We start from the raw sequence: 26,700 nt of genomic DNA on the forward strand, positions 1-26,700 counted from the left end.
GACTCAGAGCGTCTCGGATCGTTTCCTCTTGTTTACAGTCATCGTGGCTCATTTGTCCACTCAGTGAAGTTTGACTGTTTGTTCACTAAAGCAGGAAACACTCCATGTTTTTCTTTCTTTGAACTAACAGACTTCCTTTCAAGTCAACATTTTCTGTCACCAGCGTCTCCAGAGAGAGCAGGCAGTTGGTTCCTGTGGCCGAACTCGATAAAATGAGTCACTTAAGGCAGAACGTTTACAATAACCTGCAGCTAAAATAAGCTTCAATAAAACATCAAACTCACAAAGAAAGAAGCAACCATTTGTGTTTTTGAGCCGGTGACTGAAGGGTTGTTTCTAAAAATCTACATAATGTAAAAAGATCATTTAAACACCAGTAAAGCTTTAAAACAGAAGATAAAAAACAGACGAGTCAGGTTGTTTTTTTTCCCCCCAAAGGGTTTTTATTAGGAAGATACTTTACAGACGTCTAGACTCCTCGGGGCTGCTTGAAGTTCATGCCGACGGTGGGCTGTGTGACCTGCAGGTTGGACAGACTGCCGAAGTCCTGAGAACACAGAGAGAGAGAGAGAAGAGAAGAGAGAGGACGAGTTAAACCGAGAGGATAACGAGGAAACTGATCACGATAAGAGGAAACTAAAGTCTGTCTGAGAGCGCCAGGGTTCAACAGGAACTGATATTCCAGCAAACACAGGGAAAGGCTCGCAGGTTGATGTTCCTGTACTATCAATGACCTGGCGACGAGGACGCCATGATCACTTTCGATACAGGGAGGGAAACACTGTTTCAGCTTCATCTTCATCGTTTACTGTTTTATTATCAGCTCGTCAGTCGTCTGTGAAATACTGAATTACACAAATCTGATAAAGTTTGACTGATTTCAGAGAGAAATGTTTTTTACATACATACATTACACAATACTGTTCAGACTAGTGGTTTCCTTTTAGGCCTGTGAGCTCTTATAAAAACAGCAGAGCTGCAACATGAAGTTAATTGGTTCGTTTATTGAGAGGAAACTGATTGGCAACTTTGCTAATTGATTAATCCTTAAATTTTTTAAAGCATAATGTCAAAAATTCAATGTTTTCAGGTTTTAAAGTGTGAGAACTTGCTATTTTTTGGTCTTTATTTAAATATTTGAATCCTTCTTCCACCAGTGAGTCAGTCTGATGGTTTGACGAGTTCATTTGATGGCAGAACATTGATCAGATCTGCTGGTTGATGGTTAAACATGGCGGTTCCAGGCTGTGAGGTCTGACAGCGAAAAGCTCAAACAGAAATGTCGACATTTTAATCTCATCGCTCGGCCTTAAATTAGAATTAAAATCTAATGTTTTAGTTTAATACATTAATGAGCACAGAGGCGAACAGGCCGGGCAGGTCGTGTAAAGGGTAGCGGTGGCTTGTCGTCGTGGAAGAGGGACGCGGGATCTTCCTCTTCGTAGACGTGACGTGACAATCATCATCCTCGTCCCGTGGTTTGGATCGAGCCGCTGCGGCCACTTCTGTCGGCACCGGGCTTGCGTGAAGGGAGCCGACATACTCAGTGAATGAAGTTAGACTTGTGGGAGTCTGTCGGCAGCATCGGCGAAGCACGAGAGGCGCGGGACTTGCTAGTAGCCGCCATCATCATCATCATCACCATCATCATCTTCTTACAGCGACACCGGAGGGTGAACTTCTTCTCGCAGGCGATCAGTTTCTCGAGGTTGCGGAGCGAAAAAGGGAGACGAGCAGCGGAGCGGCTGCAGTGGAAGGAGGATGCTGCGCGGTTGCTTCCTCCTGATTGGTCGGTGAGTGCAAACATCTTCTCATGTGAAGAGGCGGCGAGCGTACGAAACAGAGTGACATCATCACCATTAACAGACGGCTGAAGTGTTAAAGCACCAATAAAAACACATTTTACTGATTAAGTTTTAACTGAAACTCTTTGATCTTCATCTTACAGTCCATAACTAACTGAACTCTTAAAGCTCCTCGTTATATTATTGTTTGATGTTCTCTGTTTCTGCTGACGCTGGAAGCATCGTAGTAACGTCTCTGCAGGATAATATTCAACATTCAGCCTCAAGTGATGCTGAGAGTTTGTGGCTCCTCGCAGCCGTTTCACTGCTTCTTCTTCTTCTTAAAGAGTTTCTTTAACACGTTGCTGTCATATCATTAATAACATCACAGCCTCCTTCTGATCGAACGCTGTCATCACATCATTAACTATAAGTCTTATAACTGAGGTTTCAGTCGAGTCTTTAGCTCCAGTTCTCCTTCAGATCTTTTTACTTTTCCTCCATGTGTTTGTTGATCTTTCAGTTTATTTGAAATTATTCATCTTTCCTGTTTAGCCAACTAATCAGTGACTATTTTCATCATATTAGTCAATTCAGAAACATCTGCAGCTTCTGAAATGAGAGAATTTGATGCTTTTACATTCAGATGTGATATAAACTGAATATTTTTAGGTTTTTGACTGTTTGTCATACAAAGACAACGTCAGTTTAGACTCTGACTGGGGAATTATGACGAGCATTTTTCTTACATTTTATAGACTAAAAGATTAATAACTAAACAGATGTTCTACACTGACCACAGCTGTCCTGTCAAAGAGAGACTTACCAGCAGCTTCAGCATCTCCTTGGTATCTGGGTCGACTTCAATCAGCTCCTGGTCCAAAGCAGACACCTGCACAGGTAAACACACAGGAAGTAGATATTAAGCCTCTGACGGACAGTTTCATTACATCAACCAAAACCTGCAGCAGTATTACACACAAAATACTGTCCGCTATTTATAAAAAAAAAATAATAAAAAAAAAAAATCACAAAACAACATTGGTAAATTGTGAATTCCTCAGTGCATCAAAGGGCCTCACTAACATGACTGTGTGTGTGTGTGTGTGTGTGTGTGTGTGTGTGTGTGTGTGTGTGTGTGTGTGTGTGTGTGTGTAAGAGTCTCAGAGTTCAATCCACTCGGTCAAAAGTCCGTTTTGTTTTCTCCACAACCTAAAATCAGTTCAGTTCAATCCAGTTTCACAAACATAATTAGAGAGATAAGTCAGATATCCGCTCCGGGTTTTACTGCTGATCCCTGAACACATCAGAGGACTGAAGCTGCTGCAGCAAATGACACCAACTCGCATTAAAGACTCTCAGCACATATTTGTTTTCTGTTCATTCGACTCAGATGCAGCGTCCACATTTCGACAAATTCCTCTATATTCTGCATTTACAGTTGATTCTATTTTTATGATCAATCACACAGGTACGTCCATGTTTTCCACATCGAGGCCTTAAACAGTTCCCTTTATCCTGCTCAACTACTGACAGAACGGGAACATTCAATCACAATCAGTAAAAACAGCAAACTATGGCGATGACCTCTGACCTTCTCAGTTAAAGTTTCTGTGCCGGTTGAGAGAAAAAACACAAAAAGAAAATCAAACTATTAAACCCAAAAACAACGACTCAGGTCACTGAAATAAACTCATGAGGCTGCAGAATGTTTTTACAGGAAGATGATTCTTCTTCACATCTGTTAAACTTTTCTGATTGATACAATTAAGGAAAAGATCCGTTAAAAACAAAAGTTATCAAGAGAAATCAGATCTGGACGACGTGTTTAGTAAATAAAGCACTTCCTGTTGCCTTCGTGCTTTTTTGGCTGAATTCTGATATTCAGCATTCAAATCAGAATATTAATATCTTCTAAACAGACATTAAAGGATTTGATTTAACCAACAAAATACCCAAAGTTATCCTGGATGCAGAATCGTATTTAATAGATTATAAAGTCTGTCTGAGAGCGCCAGGGTTCAACAGGAACTGATATTCCAGCAAACACAGGGAAAGGCTCGCAGCTTGATGTTCCTGTACTATCAATGACCTGGCGACGAGGACGCCATGATCACTTTCGATACAGGGAGGAGAAAAAAAAACAAAAAAAAACACTGACTGCAGCCGCACGTTTAAATAATCAGACCTAATCGTCTGATGTTATTGATCGTTTCTCCAGCTGAGCTGCACTCTAACGTTACTTTATGATACCGGACGCAGGTGAAATTAAAACATGCAGACAAAAGTCAAACCAGGACACTAAAATATAAAAATAAACATCTCAGTTCCTTTATTTGATTGTTCCTCTAAAGCAGCTTTTCATTCACATGTTTTAAAAGAGAAACAGAGAAAACACTGTTGTCTGTGCTGACAGAACAGAGCTGCAACAGTGTATTGATTAGTCGATCGACAGAAAAATTACTCAGCGACTATTTTGATAATCAATTCACCATCTTTCAAGATGTTTGCAGGTTGTTAAATGTAAGAATTTTCGTGGTCTTACATTATTGTAATTTGAATATTTTTGGATGTTTTCAGACAAAAAGACACTGGATGACATCATCCTGTGCTCTAGGATGCTGTGATTAATATTTTTATTGTTTTCTGATGTTTAATAGATGAAGCAACAGATGACTAGATAATAAAAATAATCTTTGGCTGCAGCACTAATCTGGACCGTGAATAAAACGAGCTCTTACAGCCGACAACCAGCTGTGACGAAGTTCGTCAGTTATTTGATGAAGGGTTTAATTAATCAATAAAATAATTGGCAGATTAATTGTAGTCGCAGCTCTAAAAACAAACTCTGCTCTCAGAACAGCTACTGTCCTTCACCTGCTGCCATGTGAATAATTTATCTACCTGATATCTCTGCAACACATCATCGTGTCGTCTCGCTGTTTTAAAGATGCTGAACTATTTAAAGCTTTTACATTCATCATGTTGCTGCTTCGTTGTGACGACGTAGGACGACAGGAAGACGAGACGGACACAAGAAAAGCTTTGACCACAACATAACCACGACATGAGCCAATTCTGCTGATCAATAACTCCTAACGTCAGACATCTTGTCCACCACCAGCACAAACTACAGCTGTAGATCTGACCAGTTAAACACATCCCTGATCAATAATATTCACCAGAATATTCACACGTGCTGTATTTACGGCACAACTTCTGTACTGCACTGAATCCTACAGATATTGTGACTCGCATCCAGCTGAGACGGCAGCAAAGTTCACCAACAAACCCGCTACAAACGTTTCCCCTTCAGGATTCTTCAGTTTGGATTCATCCGTTGGTCCGACAGCGTAAAACAAACAACACGGCGATGCGTTCACTGACCTCTGGGACGTAGTTATCCCTCCTCTCTCTCTCCTCCTCCTGCAGCTTGATGGAGATTCCTCTGACTGGTCCCCTCTGGATACGCTTCATCAGATGCGTCACATACCTGCAGGAGACAGCAGACGGAAACCACGACCATTAGAAACACAGAAATAAATGTACAGAACAGAGATGTTCAGAGTCAACACAGGCAACAAAATCTGAACCTTTACTGTGTTTTGTTCACTTCCGCCTGACCTCTACAGAGACGCATTTTACTGAATTAGTGAGTAAAAATTTGAGAAATATCTGGACAAACTGCTGCTGAGTGAATTGTGACATCCTGGTGAATGAAACGTGTTGTTTAGCTGCACTGAGCGTCACTTTCAGCGGTTAAAATGACATCAACGTGTCGTGCTTCAGCTCATATCAGCTGTCACTGATTAATTCTGCAAGTAATTTGACGTCAAAACGAAACTTGTCCGTTTGTGTCTCAACCAAAGATCATCTATGAGAGAAGACGCTCCACTCTGTAACACAACTGGTTACTTTAGTTTAGAAACACTTCAAAGATTTATAAAACTTTCAGGTTTTCACTCTCTGGAAAGTATTTCCATGTCAGGACGAGGCTACTGGTCTGCTAGCTTGTTGTGCTACATATCACAAAGTCTTGACTTTATATTAAACGTCTTTGACAAACTTGCAATGTCTGCGTCACATAAAATAAAATGTTCACTGTCAAGAGACCCACGTCCTGACACATGCACGTCGGCCTCTTTATGACACAGAAATACTTCACAGAGAGTGACAACTTGACGCTGTTATTAGTCTTTGGAGCCGTTTCTAAACAAACCACAGTAACCACTCTTCGTGATGAATGAACATGTCACCTGGCGCGGCGGTGAGGCTCATTGCTCGTTAGCTTTTGGACAACAATGGAGGTCTACAGCTCAGAGGAATAAGATATATTAGACTTTATCACATGATACTTGTTAGTAGATGAGTTCATTGTTAGTTTGGAGAAGTGTCTGAGAGCGCCAGGGTTCAACAGGAACTGATGTTCCAGCAAACACAGGGAAAGGCTCGCAGTTTCATCTTCCTGTACTATCAATGACCTGGCAACAGAGACGCCATGATCACTTTCGATACAGGGTGGCTTTTTTTATATATATAAAACACACGTCCTTCTATACAGAGATGAAACTCACCCGGCGATCTTGTTACGGAGCTTCTTGCTGGGGATGATGGCGATCTCCTCGCACACCCTCTTGTTGGTGTGGAAGTCATTTCCCAGCCGGGTGTAGTATTTCTCGATGATGACCCTGGCGGCCTTTTTCACCGTCTTGGTCCTGACTCGTCCCTGAAGACACAACACAAGTCAGTAAGTTTGCACCACCCCAGATGAATAAGGATGGAAAAGAGGCCGATGTTTACAACTTGGAAGCGTTCCTGCTGTCTGACAAGTCTGCCGGTTGTAAGACTGCAGAGTTTGTTACAATATCCATTACATGTGGGTTTAATTACTATAAAAGATCAACTCTGGCTGACACGAGTTGTGTGTTTGCCTTCTGCAGAAGCTTTTAGAAAAATCTGACTCCTGCAGTTGTAGATGCAAACGTGAGTCAGAAACTGGTTTCGACAGTAACTCGCAGGAAAGATAAACATTGATTTTATGTTTTCATTAATGCTAAGTTTATAAAAGTTAGAGCCAGAACAATATATAGGCTGTCCAACATTACTGAGTTTCTGTATTCGCTTAAAAGTTTTTTAGACTTTAACAAACAGGTGTGAAAAGAGGTTTTCCTCGCTGTAATCATTCCTCCTGTTCATACTGGATATTAAAAGATCCTTAAAATGTGCTTTCAATGGAAGTGATGGAGGCCAACATCCACAGTGTGTCCACACAGTCATTTAAAAGTTGATGTGAAGCTTATGAGGCTTCAGCAGTATGAGTTAGTCATATCAAGTGGATATCTGACACATTTACAGTCTTTTTAGCATCAAATTCCCTCTTTGTGTTTCCCTGTTGAGCTGTGGTGGAAGTATAGTAACAAAAAGAGGGACTTTGGCACTAAAAACACTGTAACGTTGAAAGATATCTACTTGATTTGACTCATTTGGACGCTGAAGCTTCATATTAGCTTCAGGTAATCTTGCCCCCCATTGCTTACATTGTAAGTGCATTATGAAGGGATCTTCTAAGGATCAATATGAACAGAAGAATGATTACAGCAGGAAAAACACGTTTCAACGTTCATTTAGGCTCCTGACTGCTGTTTTTAAGGCAGACTTGAATATCTGTGAACACATCCTTTAACCTGCAGTCAATCTCAGCCCTTTTTAGCATCCGCAGCTAACTCCCGGTGACTGATATTAATTAATAATTTAACCCTTTAGACGATCCTAACTCAAAGACATAAGATAGCCGCGTTATTCTGCGGCTCTCTTTAATTTAAACCGGGTAAATCTGGATAAGAAACGCGATTCATTCAGCTCGACAGCAGCGTCACTCCGCCTCCTCCGTTAGCGGCAGCGCTCCGCCAAAATTCTGCAAATAAAACGCTTTTCTGACGTCATCTATCATCAATACTGCTAATATCAGATATAACTAACAGTCCGGTCAGCGTGGATGAAGCAACCGGGACATTAACGCCGTTAAAACGGCAGGATTAGGTTAGATAGTTCAGGTAGACATGTACAATGTACCCACCATGTTGGATCGGCCTGGTAGAAGAGGACAAGCAGACTTCCGGTGGAAGTTTAAATCAACACGCGGAAGCTTGAGACAGAAACAACCTGCTGCTGCGCCCCCTGCCGGCTGGAGGCAGCAACTACAACAACAACCACTACTACTGTTTAAAATATAATATAATATAATATAATATAATATAATATAATATAATATAATATAATATAATATAATATAACATAATAATAGCAGACCTGAGAGGGAAAGTAACTAAGTAGGCCTACATTTACTCAATATTGTACTTAAGTACAATTTACAGGTACTTGTACTATTACTACTACTACTTATACTACTAGTATTTTCATTTTATGCTACTTTATACTTCCACTCCACTACATTTATTTGACAGCTTTAGTTACTTTTCAGATGGAGATTTGACACAATGGATAATATAACAAGCTTTTAAAATACAACACATTGTTAAAGATGAAACCAGTGGTTTCCAACCTTTTTGTCTTTTGACGTCTTACAAAAAGCAGTGTGTAGTCGGGGTCACATTTCACATGTCTATGAGTTGTTAACAGCTCCACCAAATAGTGATTTTTCCCTCTAAACTTCTCACATGCTTTCATTTCAATAAATGTTCAAATGATCCAATATTTCAGCAAAAATCAAAGATTAGAGAAAAAGTCCAAAAACTGAAAACAGATTTGTGTATCAGAACTTTGTTTTTTCTTCTTTCCTCTCCCATTAATCATCTCACCACCCCTCAGATTTATCTGCTGACCCTTTGGAGGGGCCCGACCCCTAGGTTGGGAACCACTGGACTAAACTAGCTAACTGTATATAAAGTAGTTGAAACTAGCTCCACCTCCAGCAGCTACAACAGTAACATGCTGCTCTAACACTGAAAACATCATTTGAGTCCCTTTTCAAACTCAAATGCCAAACATTTGCTGTGAGGATTTTGTGCTTTTCTTCATTTTGTCTTTGCAAACTGAATATCTTTAATTTGGACTGTTGGTTTGACAAAATCAGCATTTTATAGATGTGCAGTTTTCTGCTGCAACTCTCAGTCGGTTGAAATCAAGGCTGAAGACTTTTCTGTTTGTTGCTGCCTATTTTTTATTTTAGATTAATGATATGGTCTTATTAGATTCCTAACTGCTCAGGTACAGAAGTAAATTTCCTTTGCTTCAGGAGTCTTACAAATGGTTAAGGGGGAAACAGTTTTAATTGAGAAGAGATAAATGTAACTATATTATTATTTTAAGGATTTTTTTCTGAAATGTGCTACCAAAACTAAACTGTCTTTGCACACATTGAAAACACCTTTTATTTAACCTCTGCAATTCCTTCATTAAAGAAAAGAAAAGCATAAAGATGAAACCTGCTGCAAACAGTGATAATAATGAAATAAAATACTAATCTTTGTACTCAGCTCAGTGTGGATATTGTATGTTTCTCTGCCTGTTGTTATGTAATTGTTGTTTACATGTTGTTGTGCCAGACATCTCTGCCTCTGGCTGTGTTTCACTACATTGATCTACAGCGAACATCAATGATGTGGTGAACATACGCATGAATTCACATGACATATCTTGTTTCTCTATCATAAAAGGTTGAAAATTACTACAGATTATTATTTACAGAGACAAGAAAGGCAAAAAAATCACACATAAAAGCATTTATTACTCAGAGAAATTATTGCAGAAATACATTCTCAGTGATTCTTGTCCTTGTACAACAAACATGTCTGTGCTCGCAGGAATAACAGGCCGAGTGTTGTAAATACACCTGAAATATTAAATCACATTCAAAAAATCAGTTTACAGCAAAGTGAGTCGTCATGCAGAAACTGATGAGCAAATAATCTATCTGGTTTCTCTCCGTTTTGTTTGGATTTGGAGGAAATCAGTTAAATTCCTCTTAAAGGTATTAAAAGTTTTTTGGTCACTGCTTAAAATGAAATGAAATTTGAAAACTCATCATTCAGCTATTAAATTAAAAATACAGCCATCTTTACGATTATTCTCCAGCCGTCTTCTACAGACAGACTGATACCCTGAAAGAGAGAAGTAAAATAAATGAAAACTCTTGTCTGTGCCTCCTGGTGTTTCATCCATTTTACTCATGAATATATAATTTTGGGAAACCACAAATATACACCTCAATCTTTTCACTACATTCGTGTGAAATTATATATTTATCACATTAAAGCTGATGTGAGTCAGGTTAATCTACAGTAGTCTAATCTAAAACCATTACAGTAGTTTATTTCATACAGTATCAGCTACAGTAGTTTATATTAACTACAGGGATTTAGTCTATATTAACTAGTTTATATTAACCAAGAAATAGACTTGGTTAAAGGGACACATATTCGGCACATTTTCAGGTCTATATTTATATTCTGGGGCTCTACTTTACAGTTAAAAACTCCTTATTTATCTTATACTGGTCCTTTATGCAGCCCCTCAGTTCAGCCTCTGTCTGAAACAGGCTGTTTTAGCTCCTGTCTCTTTAAGGCCCCGCCTCCCGATGAGCCCACTCTGTTCTGATTGGTCAGCTTCAGGAAGCTTCCTCCCACTCCAGAGGCTACGTAAACAAACAACAGTAGCAGGATTTCCCTTGTTTTTCTCATTCTTTACTCCAAATGGAAACTTCTCAAATACATCCGTACATGTTGGAGCCATGGATGTATAATAAGAGCTGGATAGGGCGCCGCCGCTCAGCCTTGCAGCCAATTTTTCCCAGTGGTCACTCGCGGTATTGCAGCGAAAAATCCCCCTGTGACTCCAAAAGGATTAGACCACCATTGTAAAAGAGACGTCTGTAAAACTGTTGACAGGACACCTCGAACTGCAAACAACATCAATTATGACTCTTTCTATTATGAACTTTTGATCCATGGAGGTTTTATGTTTGTAAAACTTTCCTCGAGCCGAGAAAAGCGATTTAAAAATCTGTGACGTCATCACAATGTAAAGTCTATGGGCTGAGTGGGAACTCGTGGGCGGGGCCAGCGGGGGGAAACACTACTGCGCATATTCAGTGGGCTGCACAACACGTGGAAGCAAACTCGGAAGCTAGATGTTTTTTTTTGTCATATGCGCCAGGCGAGCAATTCCTATAGGACTGAATGGGCGCCATTTTTATTCCGGTATCCAGCTCTTATAATACATCCATGGTTGGAGCCCAAATCAGATCCGAAATATGTGATTGGACGACGCAAACAACACATGGAGCAACCTTAGCATCAAAGGCTACAGACCCGACTGCTATTTGTGGGCATGTGCGAAAAATCTGACATCATCATTATGAGGAAACAAAGGTAACAAAATGTCCCAGATCAGATTGAAGCCCTGACTTTTGTCTTACAGGGAGCATTTTAACATACATTCACCTTAAGTTTTGGAAATCTGACCTTGTTTAACATCCAACATCATAACAGTAAAAAAAAAAAATCACAAAAAGCATGTTATGACCCCTTTAAGACAAGTTTCATCTGTGTGTGTGTCCTGTACAAAGATCATGTAGACTGAAAACAAGGGGAAACTGCTAGCTTAGCCTCCAACAAAAGTGAAAAAATACACCTTGCTCAGATGAAGTGTCTTCAAGGTACAATAACTTACATGCATAGTGTACAAGATGAACAACACTGATCAGTGGTGCTCCGCCTCTGTGAGCAATACACGACCCCAACCTCACTGTTACCATTAGATGTAAACTAGGTTAACGGTATTTTTAGCCACATTAGCAGCACAGCTCCATGGATACCATCTCAGTCCACCCCTTTGATTCAGACTAAAATATTTATCTATCAGATTGCTACGAAATTAGGCTCAAACATTCATGTTCCCCAGAGGATGAATCCTACTGACTTTTTACTGTAGCGCCACCATGAGGTTGTGATTCAGAGTGAAATATCTCAACAACTGTTCGATGGATTGTCACGGAAATTACAACAGATATTCAAGGTCCCTAGATGATACATTCTGACCGCTTTAATGATCCTCTGAATTTTCCTGTAGCGCCACCAGCTGTGAAATATCTCAACATCTGCGTCATGGATTGGCACAAAAATTTGGTTCAGACATTCATGATTCACAGATGATTTATTCTACTGACTTTTCCTCTGGTGCCACCATGAGGTTGACTATTTAATTCTTTAATTAAAATATCTATTTCATTATAATATCTATTACTATTGGATGGATTGCAGTAAAATTGGGTTCACACGTTCATGATCCCCTCAAGCTGAATTATTATAACTTCCTCTGACTCTTGTTTATTTACATTAATGATTCTACATTTACAGTAATTGTGCCTTAGTGTTCTATTCAAAGCAGTCTGAAAAGTATTAAACCCTACAATGCAGATAGTATCAGACCCGATGTGGCTGCATTTAGCATTTGAGGACACTGGTAGAAATGTGATGTGAAAAGTTAGGAGCAGTTTTGTGAAGGAAATGTAGCTAAAAGTCTTAAAGGGACAATACGCTGAAGTGTAAAAAATGTCGTGTTAACTGTCGTTTTAACTTAACTGACCGAGCTTCGCTTTACACACCTCAGCTAAGAGCCGGCTGGTATTTTTATGAGGTGAAGTATGACGTGAGATGCTCTGAGATCAGAAAGTAAAGTGCTGTTGAGTAGAAACTATGGCCTTCCTTTCCTTTAAAACAGACAGGTCGCCTGCTGATTTAATTGTGAATAAGTGCAAATTAGAAGCAGAAAACTTGCATATCGTCCGCTGCTGAGCAGAAATCAGATCAGCATCTACGATCTGATTTCTGAGGTGAGCGTGGAGTCTATGGATGTGTTTTTTTTTTTTTTTTTAATACGTTGTCACGGTAACGGCAGAGGCACCACCACGTCCACGTAGCTGACGGGGAACAATCCTGATTTGCCACCGAGCGTGCCTTCGTACCAGTTGGCGTCGACCTGACCGGTGAGGAGGATGAGGTCGCCCTCACTGAAGCTCAGCTCGCCATTGTGGTTAGAGTGGAAGGAGTACAGCGCCCGGCAACAGGGCTGATCCAGGACCAGTTTACTGTCAGCTGGACGAGAGACACCAGGAGAAAGAGAAAGAGAGAGAGAGAGAGAGGAAGAGATCTTAAAGGACGATTCATAATTTTTCAAGTCTTCTTGAAACAACAGTCAGTTTTTCTTGCTGTAATCATTCCTCCTGTTCATACTGACCATTAGAAGATCCCTTCATAATAACTGGAGATGGTAGTATATTCTTACCGTAACAGGAGATGGGGCTGCTGGGTCTGGATGGTAACGCTGTGAACTGCTCTCCTACACAAAAAAGATACGTAAGAAAAACATAAGTTCAAAATTTTAGACAATTAAATATTTTATTCCATAGAAATAATGTTTTAATAGAAGCTAGTAGTAACCTGAGTGAACTGTGGATGTGATAGATGGCTGGTGGTAAAATCCAATGCTGACGTTGTGTTCGCTTCTGACTCGAATCTTTCTGGGGCGAAACCGTCGCTCTGGTTTGTTACTGGCAGCAGTCAGCCTGTTTTACAACATACACACAAGTATTTTAAAAAAAAACTGAAGTTAAAGGTGTATTTTCACATTAAACCCTACAATCATTTTGTTTCTGTTGTTAATCCAAGTTCATCCTGTAAACATGTTCATCAGTCTTGATTTGATGCTTTTTTTGGGGAAGTTTAGCCTCGTTAACAGCATGAAATATCTCAACAACTATTGAATTAATTCCTCAGAAGATGAATTATAATGACTTTGGTGATCCTCTGACTTTTCCTCTGGCGCCACCATCAGGTTGACATTTACGTGTTTTGAGTGAAATATCTGAACAACTATTGGATGGATTGTCATGAAATTTGGTTCAGATATTCATGTTACCCAGAGGATGAATTATAATTATTTAGGTGATCCTCTGATATTTCATCTGGCACCATCATCAGGTCAAAATTTCCATCCATTTTGTGGTTTATGACCAAATATATCTGCAAAACTAAGGACATTTCCATCAGCCTCAGCTGTCCTCATCTGTATTCTTGTTTATGTGTCTCCAAGCAAACTGAAAATATGATTAAATGAGTGTTAAGTGTTGTGAATGTTTGAGAAGTGAGTTTTTGACTGGAAGGTCACCAATTCAATCCCCAAATCTGTGTGAAATTGTGTAAATATGATCAGGGCGTTCCTGCAAAACAGAGGCTTCCTCTCTGTGAAACTTCCCTGAATAAATAAAGATTAAAAGATTTTCCAAAGAATAAACCCCTACTCACCGTGGTTTGGTTGGGCACGAAATATTCACTTACATATAAACTATATATATGAACATAACATGGTCATGCTCCCAGAGGATCTTTGTCCATTTTAGCGATCTAGTAACAAGCAGCCAGATTTCCATGAATTTTTGTTTTGGATATTCACGTGTAGAATCATATTGATTTTGGTGATGGTGATGGTGAGGTCTGCCCTTTAGAGAAATGTGCTGGGTGTTGAAGCCAGGCTCACCTAGCTTGCAGGTTGCCATGGAGACCCAGCAGGATGCGGTGAGCATGGCGGTGAAAGTCCAGCAGTGCAGTGACCAGAGCTGCCAGCCGACTGAGTCGATCCACCTGCAGGAGGAAACATGACAGAAAGGATCTGTTTAGCTGCAACACAGACCTGGTCTGACTTTGATGAAAGGTATGTTAATGATGTTTACTCACCTTCATTATTTAAAAAAAAAAACACATGAATCAGTTCTGATTCTGATGAAAAGAACAGAAATAATGCATCTCTCTGCTCCAGTCTGGTACTTTAAAATCACACAGATTGGCCTGACGGGGGGTGATAGTGTACTTTTTACTGCACAGTATTCTCACACATCAGAACTGATCTGATCACACTACATAACTGTTGCAGCGTCCAGTTGGTTTCAGCTACTTTCAGTAGTCGAGTTTCCATCCAAATGTAGGACACATTTTAACTGAATTTATAGAAAATAAGCCAAACAAAATGTTGTGAAAGCTTGTTTCCATCCACTAGTGTTGTGTGAATATCGGGTCTGTGCCATTAAAGCATTGCAGAAGAAGAGACACAATGAGATTAAAGGAGTCAAATCTCTAACGATGGAAAACCATAATCATGGTTTTAATCATGTATCAGTTACAGTCTCCTCATCGCTCCACACAGATCTGATGTGTTCGTCTCTTCAGTGGAAACTTGAGGGACGTTTAAGTCACATGTTTCTTTTATTCATTAAATCTGTTTACATTTTTTCCACACGCCAACTTTTACACCTCAGACAACAGACACTGCATAAAGATCTTCCAACTTCAAATTTCCAGCGTTTCCACTCAGGTTGGTGGAAATACACTCAGTAGTCTCAGTTTGTTGTTTCAGACTCACGTCGTTCTGCAGCAGGATGAACATGCTCCTCTCCGCCATCTCCTTGGAGCTCATGAACTTGTCCCAGGCCTGCCGGACGTCCTCCACCGGGACTTTCCCTCTTCGTCTCCTCTTGTAGTCAAAGTCAAGCCGACGACCGTTCAGCTTCTTCAGCTGGTACTGAGGAACCAATCAGAGCAAAGATGCAAGTTTTCTTATAATTGGGTAAAATGTAGGTGCTTTCACTTTTAATGTAAGGGTTTTGAGCTTATTCCTTTAAATCTGAACAGTTTTAGTTCTTTCCTGTTTCCTCTGGAAGCAATTTAAGCTGCAACGATTAGTTGATTCATCCCTTAATCCTTCAACAGAAAATTAATTGGCAACTAATTTGATAATTGAACAATTGTTTTAGTCCTTTTTCGAGCAAAAATGCAAAACATTTGCTGGTTTCAGCTTCTCATATTTCAGGATTTGAGGCTTTTCTTTTTTTTACAGAGTAGTAAACTGAATATGTTTGGACTGTTGATCAGATAAAACAAGATATTTGAAGACGTCATGAACTCTACAAAGTTATAACCTTCATTTTTTACTATTTTTACAGACAAAACAATTAATCGATTAATGCATAAAATAATCAGCAGATTAATTGATAATGAAAATAAATATTAGTAGCAGTCCTGGTACAATTATTACATTTTTGCTCATGTTGCACAAAAATATGAACTTGCAAAACATTTTTTTTCTCTACTTAAATATAAAATGTTTTTTCCTCAATCATTGAACGGCGTATTTATTTTAAATGTCATGAAACCGTCACACTCAAGAAAGAAAAGAAACAGCAGTTTTGTGTTTCTGTTTTCTCTCCATGATGGAAACAACATCACGACAGCGGCGATCCTCTCACCCTGATCTCCTTCAGATCTGTGTTTTGAAGGTCCTGCAGAGGGTCGATGAAGGTGCGTTTGACGTCGACGTCCAGAGCGTCCCGGGCTTGACCGACCTGCTGCAGAGCTTCACCTACACCGGCCAGAGCGCCGCCTGAACACAGGACGAATGAACAAACAATAAAAACAACAGGAAAAGCAGGAGACTTAAAAAGAATAGGTGCTGATGTGCGTCTCTGTTAATAATGTCTTAATGTTGTCTCTTTAAAACTGTTCCCCCTTCTAATTTATCCCTCCATAATGATATTATCACAAATTAGGAGCCATGTTTTCCTCTTTTTTTTTGGTCATTTGTCAGCAGGTGATGCTGATTGTTACCATGGAAACACAGCTCTTAGTTGTATAGACAGTACCGAATTCAGAAGCAGCTCCCAGCTCCTGGCCGTAGTGCAGCATGCACTCTCCCAGCATGCCCTCTGTCTGCGGGTAGCCCACCGACTTCCCCTGCCCTCGGATCCTGGACATCGTGTTGAGCATGCTCAGTTTGGCTCTGTACGCTGTGAAGACACAAAGAAATTACAGCAGTGACAATAGTATTGATGTAAAAAAAACACTTATATTATTTGCTGTTAATAGTAGTTTATGGATGGTTTCTAGAGGATCTATTCATATACATGTCATCTTTACTACATGTTTTCTTTTATTTATTATTATCTGAGAGGTTGTGTTATTTCTTTATCAGTGAGTCACAGTTTGCAAAGCTCAGAGGAGTTATGGGCTAATTGTGTGGAGATGAAGAGATTAAGTTAGGATTTAACATATTACGCACTACATGTGAGCTAATTTAAAGGACTGTTTCACCCTTTTTCAGTGAAAGAGGTTTCCCTCACACTGAGTTAGTCATATCAAGTGGATATCTGACACATTTACAGTCTTTTTAGCATCAAATTCCCTCTTTGTGTTTCCCTGTTGAGCTGCAGGTGGAAGTATAGTAACAAAAAGAGGAACTTTGCCACTAAAAAGAGTGTAACGTTGAAAGATATCTACTTGATTTGACTCATTTGGACGCTGAAGCTTCATATTAGCTTCAGATAAACTTTGAAATACATTTTTGCACAGAAGGAGGACTGTGGATTTTGTCTCCCATCACTTCCATTGTAAGTGCATTATGAAGGGATCTTCTAATGGTCAGTATGAACAGGAGGAATGATTACAGCAAGAAAAACAGAAGAACTTTAAAAGCCCACATGGTGCTCATGGCAGCTGTTTCTCCTCGTTGTACCTGGATTCGGCTGGAGGAACTCTGTGGTTTTGGACAGCAGCTCGACCAGCAGAATGTGGATCACTGCAACACTCTGAGACACAGAGAGAGAGACAGGAAGCAGTCAGTTCAGAGAAGTTTTAGGGTTTTAGGGTAACAGCACATGTTGGCGTGTTGACAGTTTTACCTTCTCCATCTGCAGGAAGTCATCATCCATCTTGGTTCCTTCAGCTCCCATCAGCCTCTCGTTCAGCAGCTGCAGGAAGAGCAGTAGAGGCAGTAATAGTGTTAATATAATAATATAATAGTGTTAATATTGCTTGAAGGCAACAGTAATGGAGAACTTGAGTACTCTAATTATATTATATATGTTGTTGCGCTGACCTGCAGCCAATTCCTTCAGGACAAAAGTGTTTTATTCAATTTCACTAATAATGAAAATAAATTTCTCTCCTTGTCCTGTTGTCCTTGTCTTGTTTGCTAAACAAAGGGCTGCACAGCTAAGGTCAAAAAAAGACAGGAAAATAGCAGTTCTAGCCTTTTTGGCTGCTACAAGAATGTAGCAGAAACAACATGTTTCTCAATAGAAACACGGTTATTTGAAGTTTTAAATACTCTTGGTGTTGAACAAAGAGCTGTTTTGATCAGCGATACTAAATACAATTCAGGAATTAACTGGGATCAAGTCTGGAAATGTGTTTCTGTGTTATGTGTTAGCAGTTAATACAGATTAATACTGCGCAGCCCTGTGTGAGTTCATTATGAAACCTGCTTCCTCCTAATATGGGTCAAATAGAGCCATGATAATGACATTAATAATAAATTGTGAGACAATGTTCTGTATCAAACTCCTATGTTATGTTTTGTCTTATAATGTGTAAATACCATTCTGCACTTTTTGTTGTGGTTGTTGTTGTTTGTTTGATTGTTTTTTTCTTTTCTTTATATATGTTTGTTTTGGGGTTTTTTGTATTTTTTTTGTAAATTAAAAAAAAAAAAATCTTGTAAAATATATTGCATAGTTATAGATTAAATTACCCAGGAAATAATAATAATAATCATAATAATCATAATAATAATCATGCTACTGCCACTACTACTACTACTGATAATAATAATAATAATAACGTTTATTTATATTGCACTTATCAAAATCTGCATTTAAAAATGGCAGACATAAAAGGAACAAAGGATATGATATAATACCAAATTACAGATTTCCTATTGAAATATATTAATAAAGTGCAAATTACAAAAACTGTCCCACATTACTCTAATTCACCCTATTAGGCTCCATTGGAATATTAATACAGATCCATTGACATGTAAATGTAAGCAGTATTTTAATGTTAACTTATTATGTAATCTAATCTATAACAATGCTTTTTTATAAACAGATCATATTACGTAAGAATAAAGTAGGCCAACGTTACTACAGCTGTGAAGTAAAACGTAATGGAGTAAAAACTACAATATTTCCATCCTTGAAATGCTGTGGTTGTGTACAAAGTACCATAAAATGGAAGTAAAGTGAGTAAATTTACTTCATTACATTTCACCACTGTACATAACAATAGTGTCTGTAGTACTGAGTGGAAGCTGTAGTCATTCATACTGTAAAACCACATCTAATAAAATAAACATTAATAACAATAACATTAACAGTAAAAGCCTTATTCCAGATGAAAAGGTTTGCAAAGGACACATAAATCAGACGTGATAAATGATCTGTCATCATTAACGTCATTAACAGTATCGATCTGTACAGCAGGCCTCGTGTCGCAGTAAAACCACTGACCGGAATGTAGGCTTCATAAAACACATCAGTCCGGTTCAACCTGGCTCGGCCCGGTTTGTCCCGGTTACCTGGCTGGCTTTATGGAGCTGCTTCTTCATCCCGGAGACAGACATCGTCACCCGTCACCGGCGGACCGGACAGACACACCGGCGGCCCGGGGATTAGTGGGTCTGCCGGCGGGTACCCGCAGGCTCCATCCCGTCTGAGATGCTCCGTCGCCCGCAGAGAGTCAGTGCACCGAGCCGCTCCGCCCCCCTGAAGCCCCCCCTCCGGCAGCCCGCTGCAACCACCGCGACCTGTTTATTATTATTTCTTATTATAAAAAAAAGGGTTTACATGTGTACTAAGGTTTGTATTCATCAGTAGTGGAAGAAGTATTCAGATCCTTAACTTAAATAGAAAAAAAAACATTTTCTAAAAATAATCCATTACAAGTAAAAGAACAGCCTACAGTGGTGGGATGTAGGCCTTGTACTCTACTTGAGTATTTCCATGTGATGCTACTTTATACTTCCACTCCACTACATCTCAGAGGGAAATATTGTACTTTCTACTCCACTACATTTATTTGACAGCTTTAGTTACTTTTCAGATGAACATTTGACACAATGGATAATATAACAAGCTTTTAAAATACAACACATTAAAGATGAAACCAGTGGTTTCCAACCTTTTTGGCTTCTGACGTCTTACAAAAAGCAGTGTGTAGTCGGGGTCACATTTCACATGTCTATGAGTTGTTAACAGCTCCACCAAATAGTGATTTTTCCCTCTAAACTTCTCACATGCTTTCATTTCAATAAATGTTCAAATGATCCAATATTTCAGCAAAAATCAAAGATTAGAGAAAAAGTCCAAAAACTGAAAACAGATTTGTGTATCAGAACTTTGTTTTTTCTTCTTTCCTCTCCCATTAATCATCTCACGACCCCTCAGATTTATCTGCTGACCCTTTGGAGGGGCCCGACCCCTAGGTTGGGAACCACTGGACTAAACTAGCTAACTGTATATAAAGTAGTGTAAACTAGCTCCACCTCCAGCAGCTACAACAGTAACATGCTGCTCTAACACTGATGCTTCACTAGTAATAATCTAATGATGTCATATATAATAATATAGCAGTCAGGATCACTATCATGCAGGCCTTCACTGGGTTTATTACAAGAGCTATTAGTTCATTTTCATGTAATTCATATAGCCTGTTTTTGTGTATTTCTTTAGATATAAGGGTCGTAATTGCTGTTGGATTTACAAGCTCTCATGAACATGTAAATGAACTGTTACAGAGATGACAGGTGAAAAACGACTGGAAAGCTACAGATGTAATAATGGTAAACGATTAATTATTATCACATTTTCATTTGTTTGTTTCTGTATTTCTGTATGTTTTCAAATCAGAAGCCTTTATTTATTTATTTATTTATTTATTTATTCATTCATTCCCCCTGTGTGCTCTACTGCTGCTTCTTTCCCACTCTGCTTCAGTCCTACAATATTTTTTATATTTTTATACAAAATTCAAAAGCATATATGTTCTGGTGTGGCTAATACCGTTTGCATTACATTACTTTTTATCAGTATAATTTTATGTTATTGTATGTTTCCCACTACAATAAAGTCTCATCTGACTTTAAGTTTTCATCCTGCATGTTTTATTGAGTGAACTGCATTTCCCATGAGCAGTAGCGTCATCTATATGTCACGTGACAATCAGTAAACGTCACATGTCAACATGGCTGCCACTGTCTCCAGCGAACATTTTGAGAACTTGCAGCTTCTTTTGAAGGTACAGCTCGATAATATCACCGGTTTTTAAAACTTTCAGCTTGGAAACTAAGAAAAAAATGGTGGTTTGTTGTCTGAATGTTATAAAACAGTCAACATTAGCTTACTAACAGCTAACAGCTAACAGCTAACGTTCACAGCCGCTGCATTAAAAACAGGACGTAGTGAAATAAACTCTGATAAAGACACTTTGGTTTTATTTTAACTGTTAAATAAAGTTCAACACTGATTTAGACTGATGTGTGTTTAACTCAGTATGAAGTGTCATTGATTTTTTTTTTGAAGAAAGAGAGCAAACATTCATTATTTTAATGTAAGTTAGCCTACAGAAATAGTGTACAATGTAATGACTTAACTGTCTAATACTTGTCAGTTATTTTCTCGATTAAGCGTTTAGTTGGTTTGGTCTATAAAATGTCAGAAAATAGTGAAAAATCTCGATGACTGTCTCCCATAACCCACAAATGTCTTGTTTTATCCATAACCCAAAGATATTCTCTAATTGTAGGTCTCAAGTGCTGAAATGATGTCCAATAATGATTAATCGATTAGTTGATTGACAGAAAATTAATTTGCTACATTTTTTGATAATTGATTGATCCTTAAGTCATTTATTTAAAGCAAAAAAAGCCAAAAAGTCTCTGGTGCAGCTTCTTAGATGTGAATATTTGCTACTTTTCCAGTTAAATTCAACATCTTTGTGTTTCTGACTGTTGGTCAGACAGAATAAGTCATCTGAATATGTTCGCCTGAGCTTTAGGGAATAATGATGTTATACACTGAACAATCAATCGATTATGAAAGAAAGTAATCCACAAAAAACAGCTTAATCATTAATGAATGTACCAGTTAGTGGCAGCCCTAGTTGCGAGCTGCGCTGATGTTGTTGTTGGATGTTGTTGATTCTGAAGTGTTTTCATCTCTTTAGGCTCCGTCTAAAGACGCAGTGAGGGACGTTTGTGTTCAGAGTCACAGAGGTCCGAGTCGCCGGCTGACAGAAACCACAGCAGCGACGCTCAGCATCCCTGCGGCTCAGGCTGCACAGGTAACAGACACCTGTGTATGATGTCATTTTCACCATCTGTTATATCCTTATGGAATATATGAATGAGATTTTTAGGACACAGTATGTGCTGCACAGAGGTTTGGTTCCATCTCAGTTACCATCAGTTTAGTTAATTGCCATTTTTAATTCAATTAAATGTGGTAAATGTTTATAGTGTGTTCAAGGGGACTTTGAAGTTACCTGTTGGTTTGATGTGTACAAAGTTTTCCAGGTTTTTAAGTTATTTTTCTTTATATCGTTGTCTACAAGCTCTAAAGTAATTTTATTGCATCTCGTCCTGTTTCAAGATGCTGACACAGATTCCTCTGACAAGCTGATCCGAACAGGCTGAAATAATTTTACTGCACAGTCGGGCTGCAACTAAACATTATTTTTATTATCGATTAATCTGCCGACTATTTTCTCAATTAATCATTCAGTCGATGAAATGTTTAAAAAATAGTGAAACAATAACATTCACAATTTCTTAGAGGCCAGTGATGTTTTTGTTTTGCTTGCTTTGACTAACAGTCCAAAACCTTCAGATATTCTATATTAGGGCTGCAACTAACGATCATTTTTATTTTCTCACTTAATTGATCAGTTGTTTGGTCCATAAAATGTGAGAAAATAGTGAAACATATCGATCACTGTTTCCCAAAACCCGACTTGACGTCCCGAAATGCTTTCTTATGTCCCGACTAACAGTCCACAACCCAAAGATACTCAGTTTACGGTCATATTTAAGAAGCTGGAATCAGAGAATTTGAACATTTTCTTCTTAAAAAATGACCTAAAACGATTAAGCGATTATCAAAATAGTTGGCAATTAATTTAATGGTTGGCAACTAATGGATTAATCGACTAATCGTTGCAGCTCTGTTCAATTTACTGTCACCAATGACAAACAAGACATGTTTAGGAGCCAAGAACAGCCATGTTGTCACATTTGAAAACAAAACCAGCAGTGAAAAACGATGAATTGATTGTCAAAATAGTTGCCGATTAATTGATGATTGTCTGATTGATTAATAGTTGCAGCTGTACGGCGTAGGCAGATTTTTTCACTTGTTTTGAGAAAACAAAACTTTTAGGGTTCAGTAATAGACAAAAATAACTTCATAAGAAGGAGATTTTCTGCGATTTTTACGTTTCAGTGAGCAACTCTGGGAATTAAATGTATAAAAATCAGAGATGTCTGTTAGTTGTATGTGATGTAATTGATACATTTAGATTTATTGTCTTTTCTCCAGCTTGTCCAGTCTCTCCACATCCTGTCTCATCACGTCGTCTTCCACAACCTCAGCTCTCCTGAGCAGATCCTCCATCTCTTCCCCGAATCTTTCCACTCCAGCCTGAAGAACCTGCTCACCAAGATCCTGCTGGAGAACAGGTCAGCTGCACAAAACACACCTGCTGCTTCATTTCACTGCTTCCCATCAGTCAGCTACCAAACATCACACTTTTCCTTCTTTATGGCAAAAGAAGGAACGAGTTTGACCACTGGGTGTCAGTATTGCAGAAGAAAGAAAACAGTTATGTGATTATATTTGGATTTAAAGCAGGAAAAACATGAATATACACTCACTGAGCACTTTATTAGGAACACCTGCTTATTCAGCCAATCATGTGGCAGCAGTGCATTAAATCATGCAGATACGGGTCAGGAGCTTCAGTTAATGTTCACATCAAACATTAGAATGATTGTTGGAGCCAAATGGGCTGGTTTGAGTATTTCTGAAACTGTCTGATCAATGCAAACAAACAGTTGAAGACTGGAAAAACGCAGCCTGGTCTGATGAATCTTGATGTCTTCTGAGACTCGCAGCGTAGCGTCAGAATTTGGCGTCAGCAGCATGAATCCATTGACCCGACCTGCCGGCTCCAGCCCCTTCACTCATGAACACACTGACACTGATATCATCATGAACGCAAATAATGTTGCTTTTAATTTGACAAGCTTACATTATTAATTTCTAGTTGACATTGTGGGTGTATGTGATGTGCTATTGTGTGTAGCTTTGTATTTTGTGTAATGTGTCATGTGTGTGTTTTTACTTTGTGCTGTTATATGTTTTAATTGTGACCTGCTGAAGGGACTGCAGATGAGAATTAGCTATAAGCTAACTCTGGTGCAGTACACACATTTATGTTTAACACTGTACATGGTCCCAATAAATAAATAAGACATGAGACTGCCCTGAACCGGACGAGATTTACAAAACATTTGTCCATAATAAATAAAATCAAACCCATTTTGAATAATTTATGAGCCATAAATATTCCTCTTCCTTTTGGTTGGCTGAATATGATGTAAGTGCAGGTTGTGATGACATCACACGTCTTCCTCTGATGTTTTTCAGTCCAACATGGAGAACAGAAGCCGTCAGTAATCAGAGTGAGTAGAGTCCATAATCATGTTTTATCTTTATCTTCATGTACTGCTGCATGTGTTAGACCCTAAACTCTGTGTGTGTGTGTGTGTGTGTGTGTGTGTGTGTGTGTGTGTGTGTGTGTAGTCTCTCTCCCCCAGTTGAAGGAGCTGGACTGGAGAGTCGACATGGTAACGGGCTCAGACTCAGTCAGTCGTATGTCTGTCCCGACCTGCATGGTTCAGTTCAAGGTTGGTACGAAGCAGAACCAGAACCTCGATCTACTGAGGTCATGTGACTTTCTGTCCATCGTTCACATGAACTGATGCAGCCGCTGCTCATCAATTTACATTAAAATACAATGAAAATGTAGGAAAGCAGAACTTCTGGGTGACAGTTGAACAGGTCAGTTCCACTCAGGTCTAACTGGGGTGTTGTAGTTATTCAGGTGATGGAGGCAGACATCTGTCTTCATTTAGTTTTAGTCTTTTGATGAAAATGTATATTTTTCTTATCGTTCAGTGTGTAATGTGTTAGTCGTGGCCAGATATTTCCCTCAGGAGTTGGTAGAATGGAGCTAAAAGAGAGTGAATATTGGACTCACATTCACCAGGTGGACAGAAACACGACTCCAAATGAATGATAATGTTGCTCCGTAACTGCTGGATGTGGAAACTGTTTACTAACAAGTTCAACATATCAACTTAAAAGGTGATGTGATGTCAGTGTTGTGTTCACTACTACTAGTGAAAATTAGAGGACAAAAACTCAGTTAATGCAGGTTTAAATAAGAGATTTCTGTTTAAAACATTTGCTAAAAAGATTATTATGTGTAGAGCTACTTGCTTAAAAGTAAAGTTGATCAATCAGAATTAAACCTGACATCAGACATCTAGAAGGTTCACTGTGTGTTGTTTTTTGGTATTTTGGTTACTTGCAAATGTGTCAATGAATTTTTAAATCTATAGTACAGTATCAACTGGGCAAAGGAAGTTGTTACTCATAACACACAATACTTATCTTGTCTGCAAAATTAGTACATTTAAAGACAGATTTATATTCAATTTCAGTGTTCACAAGTAAATATTAAACCCTAACCATCCTATAATAAAATATATTTATAATAGCACGAGTGAGTGGAGGTCCAGGTTTGTTGTTGTAATCTGCATATTGTATGATCAACTTTAGATTTATTATTCCTGAACTCTGATTATATAATCAAGTTTATTTGTTGAATTGTTCTTTTCAGCTCTTTTGTTTTCTATATTTGTAAATTTAAAATCTTACAAACACATCACACGTTAATAAATAACATTTATTTATTAACGTGTGATGTGTTTGTCTGCAGATGGAGGATCCGTGTCAGTCAGCGGGCGGTGAGTCGGTTTCCACGGTGACGGTGGAGCTGAGCAGGGAGTCCCTGGACACCATACTGGACGGACTGGGACGCATCCGCGACCAGCTGTCTGTGGTCGCTGGGAAATGAGGACTCTAACCTTCCCCCCGAGACAGCTGATTGGCTTGTTCATATTATGACATCACATCTCTGTTAATGGACATTTTTTACAGACGGATGTGTTTGGACTGAAAACTGTTTAAATCTACATGTTGGACCAAAATGTTGATTTATTGTGTTTTTCCTTCCGGAAGTTTCTCTTGTCAAGTTGGAAGAAGTTGGTTTGCATCATCAGTTATGATAAAGTAATTACAATGAATCGAGTTAGTGGACTAACAGCCAAAATAATCAAGTACAATTTTTAATAAATGATGTATCGTTTAATTCTGTCTTTAAGTAAAAATATAAAATGAAAACTGCAAAAACATAAAAACATTGCAATTCTTTGTGTCTTATTATTTACTTTATTTGTCCCCCACTGGCTCCCACCACCACTTCACACACACTGCTCTTTCTCCTCCTGCCCTGCAGGTGTCGCTGTTGAAACATTTCAGAATTTCAATAATGGATTTTTTCCAAAGAAGAAAGAAACAATATTTTATAAATAATACTGAGATTTATAATGGTTTGTTTCAACCAAATATTCTTTTTTATATTTTGATCTCCCTCTTGCCTCACAAAAAATAAAGGAGGATCAACCTCCTCTGCCTCAATGGACCAGCCTCCACTGAACATGATCCTCCAGCTTCATTAACACAAGTTGTTAGCAAACATCACTGTTTTTTTTTTTTTTAAGGTTAATTAGTGACATTTCCCATTTACCCAGAATGAAACTGTTTCTGGTCATTAAAGCTACGTGACTGTTGGACTGTTAACACGACTATTGAAAGGAAATCACCTCACTTTAACGTTACAGCACTGATATATTAGCTAAAAAAAAGCCCAGCTTTATAGAGCATATC

General features: G+C 38.8%; 3 protein-coding genes, 1 long non-coding RNA gene and 3 other non-coding genes across 7 annotated transcripts in view; 2 read left to right on the forward strand and 5 right to left on the reverse strand.

Annotated features, from left to right (window-relative positions):
• Positions 1-26,700, forward strand: part of LOC122985399 — a 365,027-nt gene that overhangs the window by 199,697 nt on the left and 138,630 nt on the right. The gene's annotated exons all lie outside the window — the stretch shown is intronic.
• LOC122985388 (40S ribosomal protein S17) lies at positions 421-7,929 on the reverse strand. Its single transcript, XM_044356002.1, has 5 exons — positions 7,861-7,929; positions 6,359-6,510; positions 5,172-5,277; positions 2,611-2,676; positions 421-547 (listed from the first exon to the last, which is right to left on the reverse strand). The coding sequence occupies exons 1-5, from the start codon at positions 7,861-7,863 to the stop codon at positions 470-472; spliced, it is 405 nt and encodes a 134-aa protein (XP_044211937.1). The 5' UTR covers positions 7,864-7,929; the 3' UTR covers positions 421-469.
• Positions 645-772, reverse strand: LOC122986585. The gene has a single exon (XR_006404344.1). It is a non-coding gene; the product is annotated as a small nucleolar RNA SNORA71 (small nucleolar RNA).
• LOC122986571 lies at positions 3,787-3,914 on the reverse strand. The gene has a single exon (XR_006404330.1). It is a non-coding gene; the product is annotated as a small nucleolar RNA SNORA71 (small nucleolar RNA).
• On the reverse strand, positions 6,176-6,303 carry LOC122986584. Its single transcript, XR_006404343.1, has one exon. It is a non-coding gene; the product is annotated as a small nucleolar RNA SNORA71 (small nucleolar RNA).
• On the reverse strand, positions 11,011-19,418 carry LOC122985349 (endophilin-A3-like). The gene is made up of 10 exons (XM_044355931.1): positions 19,209-19,418; positions 17,530-17,598; positions 17,364-17,436; positions 16,495-16,638; positions 16,102-16,235; positions 15,219-15,377; positions 14,340-14,443; positions 13,244-13,368; positions 13,089-13,142; positions 11,011-12,898 (listed from the first exon to the last, which is right to left on the reverse strand). The coding sequence occupies exons 1-10, from the start codon at positions 19,251-19,253 to the stop codon at positions 12,687-12,689; spliced, it is 1,119 nt and encodes a 372-aa protein (XP_044211866.1). The 5' UTR covers positions 19,254-19,418; the 3' UTR covers positions 11,011-12,686.
• commd9 (COMM domain containing 9) lies at positions 20,840-26,152 on the forward strand. Its single transcript, XM_044355968.1, has 6 exons — positions 20,840-20,926; positions 21,854-21,970; positions 23,224-23,363; positions 24,334-24,368; positions 24,490-24,593; positions 25,691-26,152. Exons 1-6 carry the CDS (start codon positions 20,873-20,875, stop codon positions 25,826-25,828), a joined length of 588 nt encoding a protein of 195 aa, XP_044211903.1. The 5' UTR covers positions 20,840-20,872; the 3' UTR covers positions 25,829-26,152.

The sequence above is a fragment of the Thunnus albacares genome, chromosome 7 (genome assembly GCF_914725855.1).
Source record: "Thunnus albacares chromosome 7, fThuAlb1.1, whole genome shotgun sequence".
Classification (NCBI taxonomy): Eukaryota; Metazoa; Chordata; class Actinopteri; order Scombriformes; family Scombridae; genus Thunnus; species Thunnus albacares.

What these genes read in the sequence shown, in the direction of transcription:
- LOC122985388 (XM_044356002.1), bottom strand. An exon ending in CTCCGTAACAAGATCGCCGG is followed by an intron (nt 5,278 to 6,358) that starts GTGAGTTTCATC and finishes TGTCTCCTGCAG; the next exon opens with GTATGTGACGCATCTGATGA. An exon ending in AGGAGATGCTGAAGCTGCTG is followed by an intron (nt 548 to 2,610) that starts GTAAGTCTCTCT and finishes CTGTGTTCTCAG; the next exon opens with GACTTCGGCAGTCTGTCCAA.
- LOC122985349 (XM_044355931.1), bottom strand. Translation starts at nt 19,253, where the DNA reads ATGTCTGTCTCCGGGATGAAGAAGCAGCTCCATAAAGCCAGCCAG. An exon ending in AGCTCCATAAAGCCAGCCAG is followed by an intron (nt 17,599 to 19,208) that starts GTAACCGGGACA and finishes CTCTTCCTGCAG; the next exon opens with CTGCTGAACGAGAGGCTGAT. An exon ending in CAGATCTGAAGGAGATCAGG is followed by an intron (nt 15,378 to 16,101) that starts GTGAGAGGATCG and finishes TTGGTTCCTCAG; the next exon opens with TACCAGCTGAAGAAGCTGAA.
- commd9 (XM_044355968.1), top strand. Translation starts at nt 20,873, where the DNA reads ATGGCTGCCACTGTCTCCAGCGAACATTTTGAGAACTTGCAGCTTCTT. An exon ending in ACTTGCAGCTTCTTTTGAAG is followed by an intron (nt 20,927 to 21,853) that starts GTACAGCTCGAT and finishes TCATCTCTTTAG; the next exon opens with GCTCCGTCTAAAGACGCAGT. An exon ending in AGAAGCCGTCAGTAATCAGA is followed by an intron (nt 24,369 to 24,489) that starts GTGAGTAGAGTC and finishes GTGTGTGTGTAG; the next exon opens with TCTCTCTCCCCCAGTTGAAG.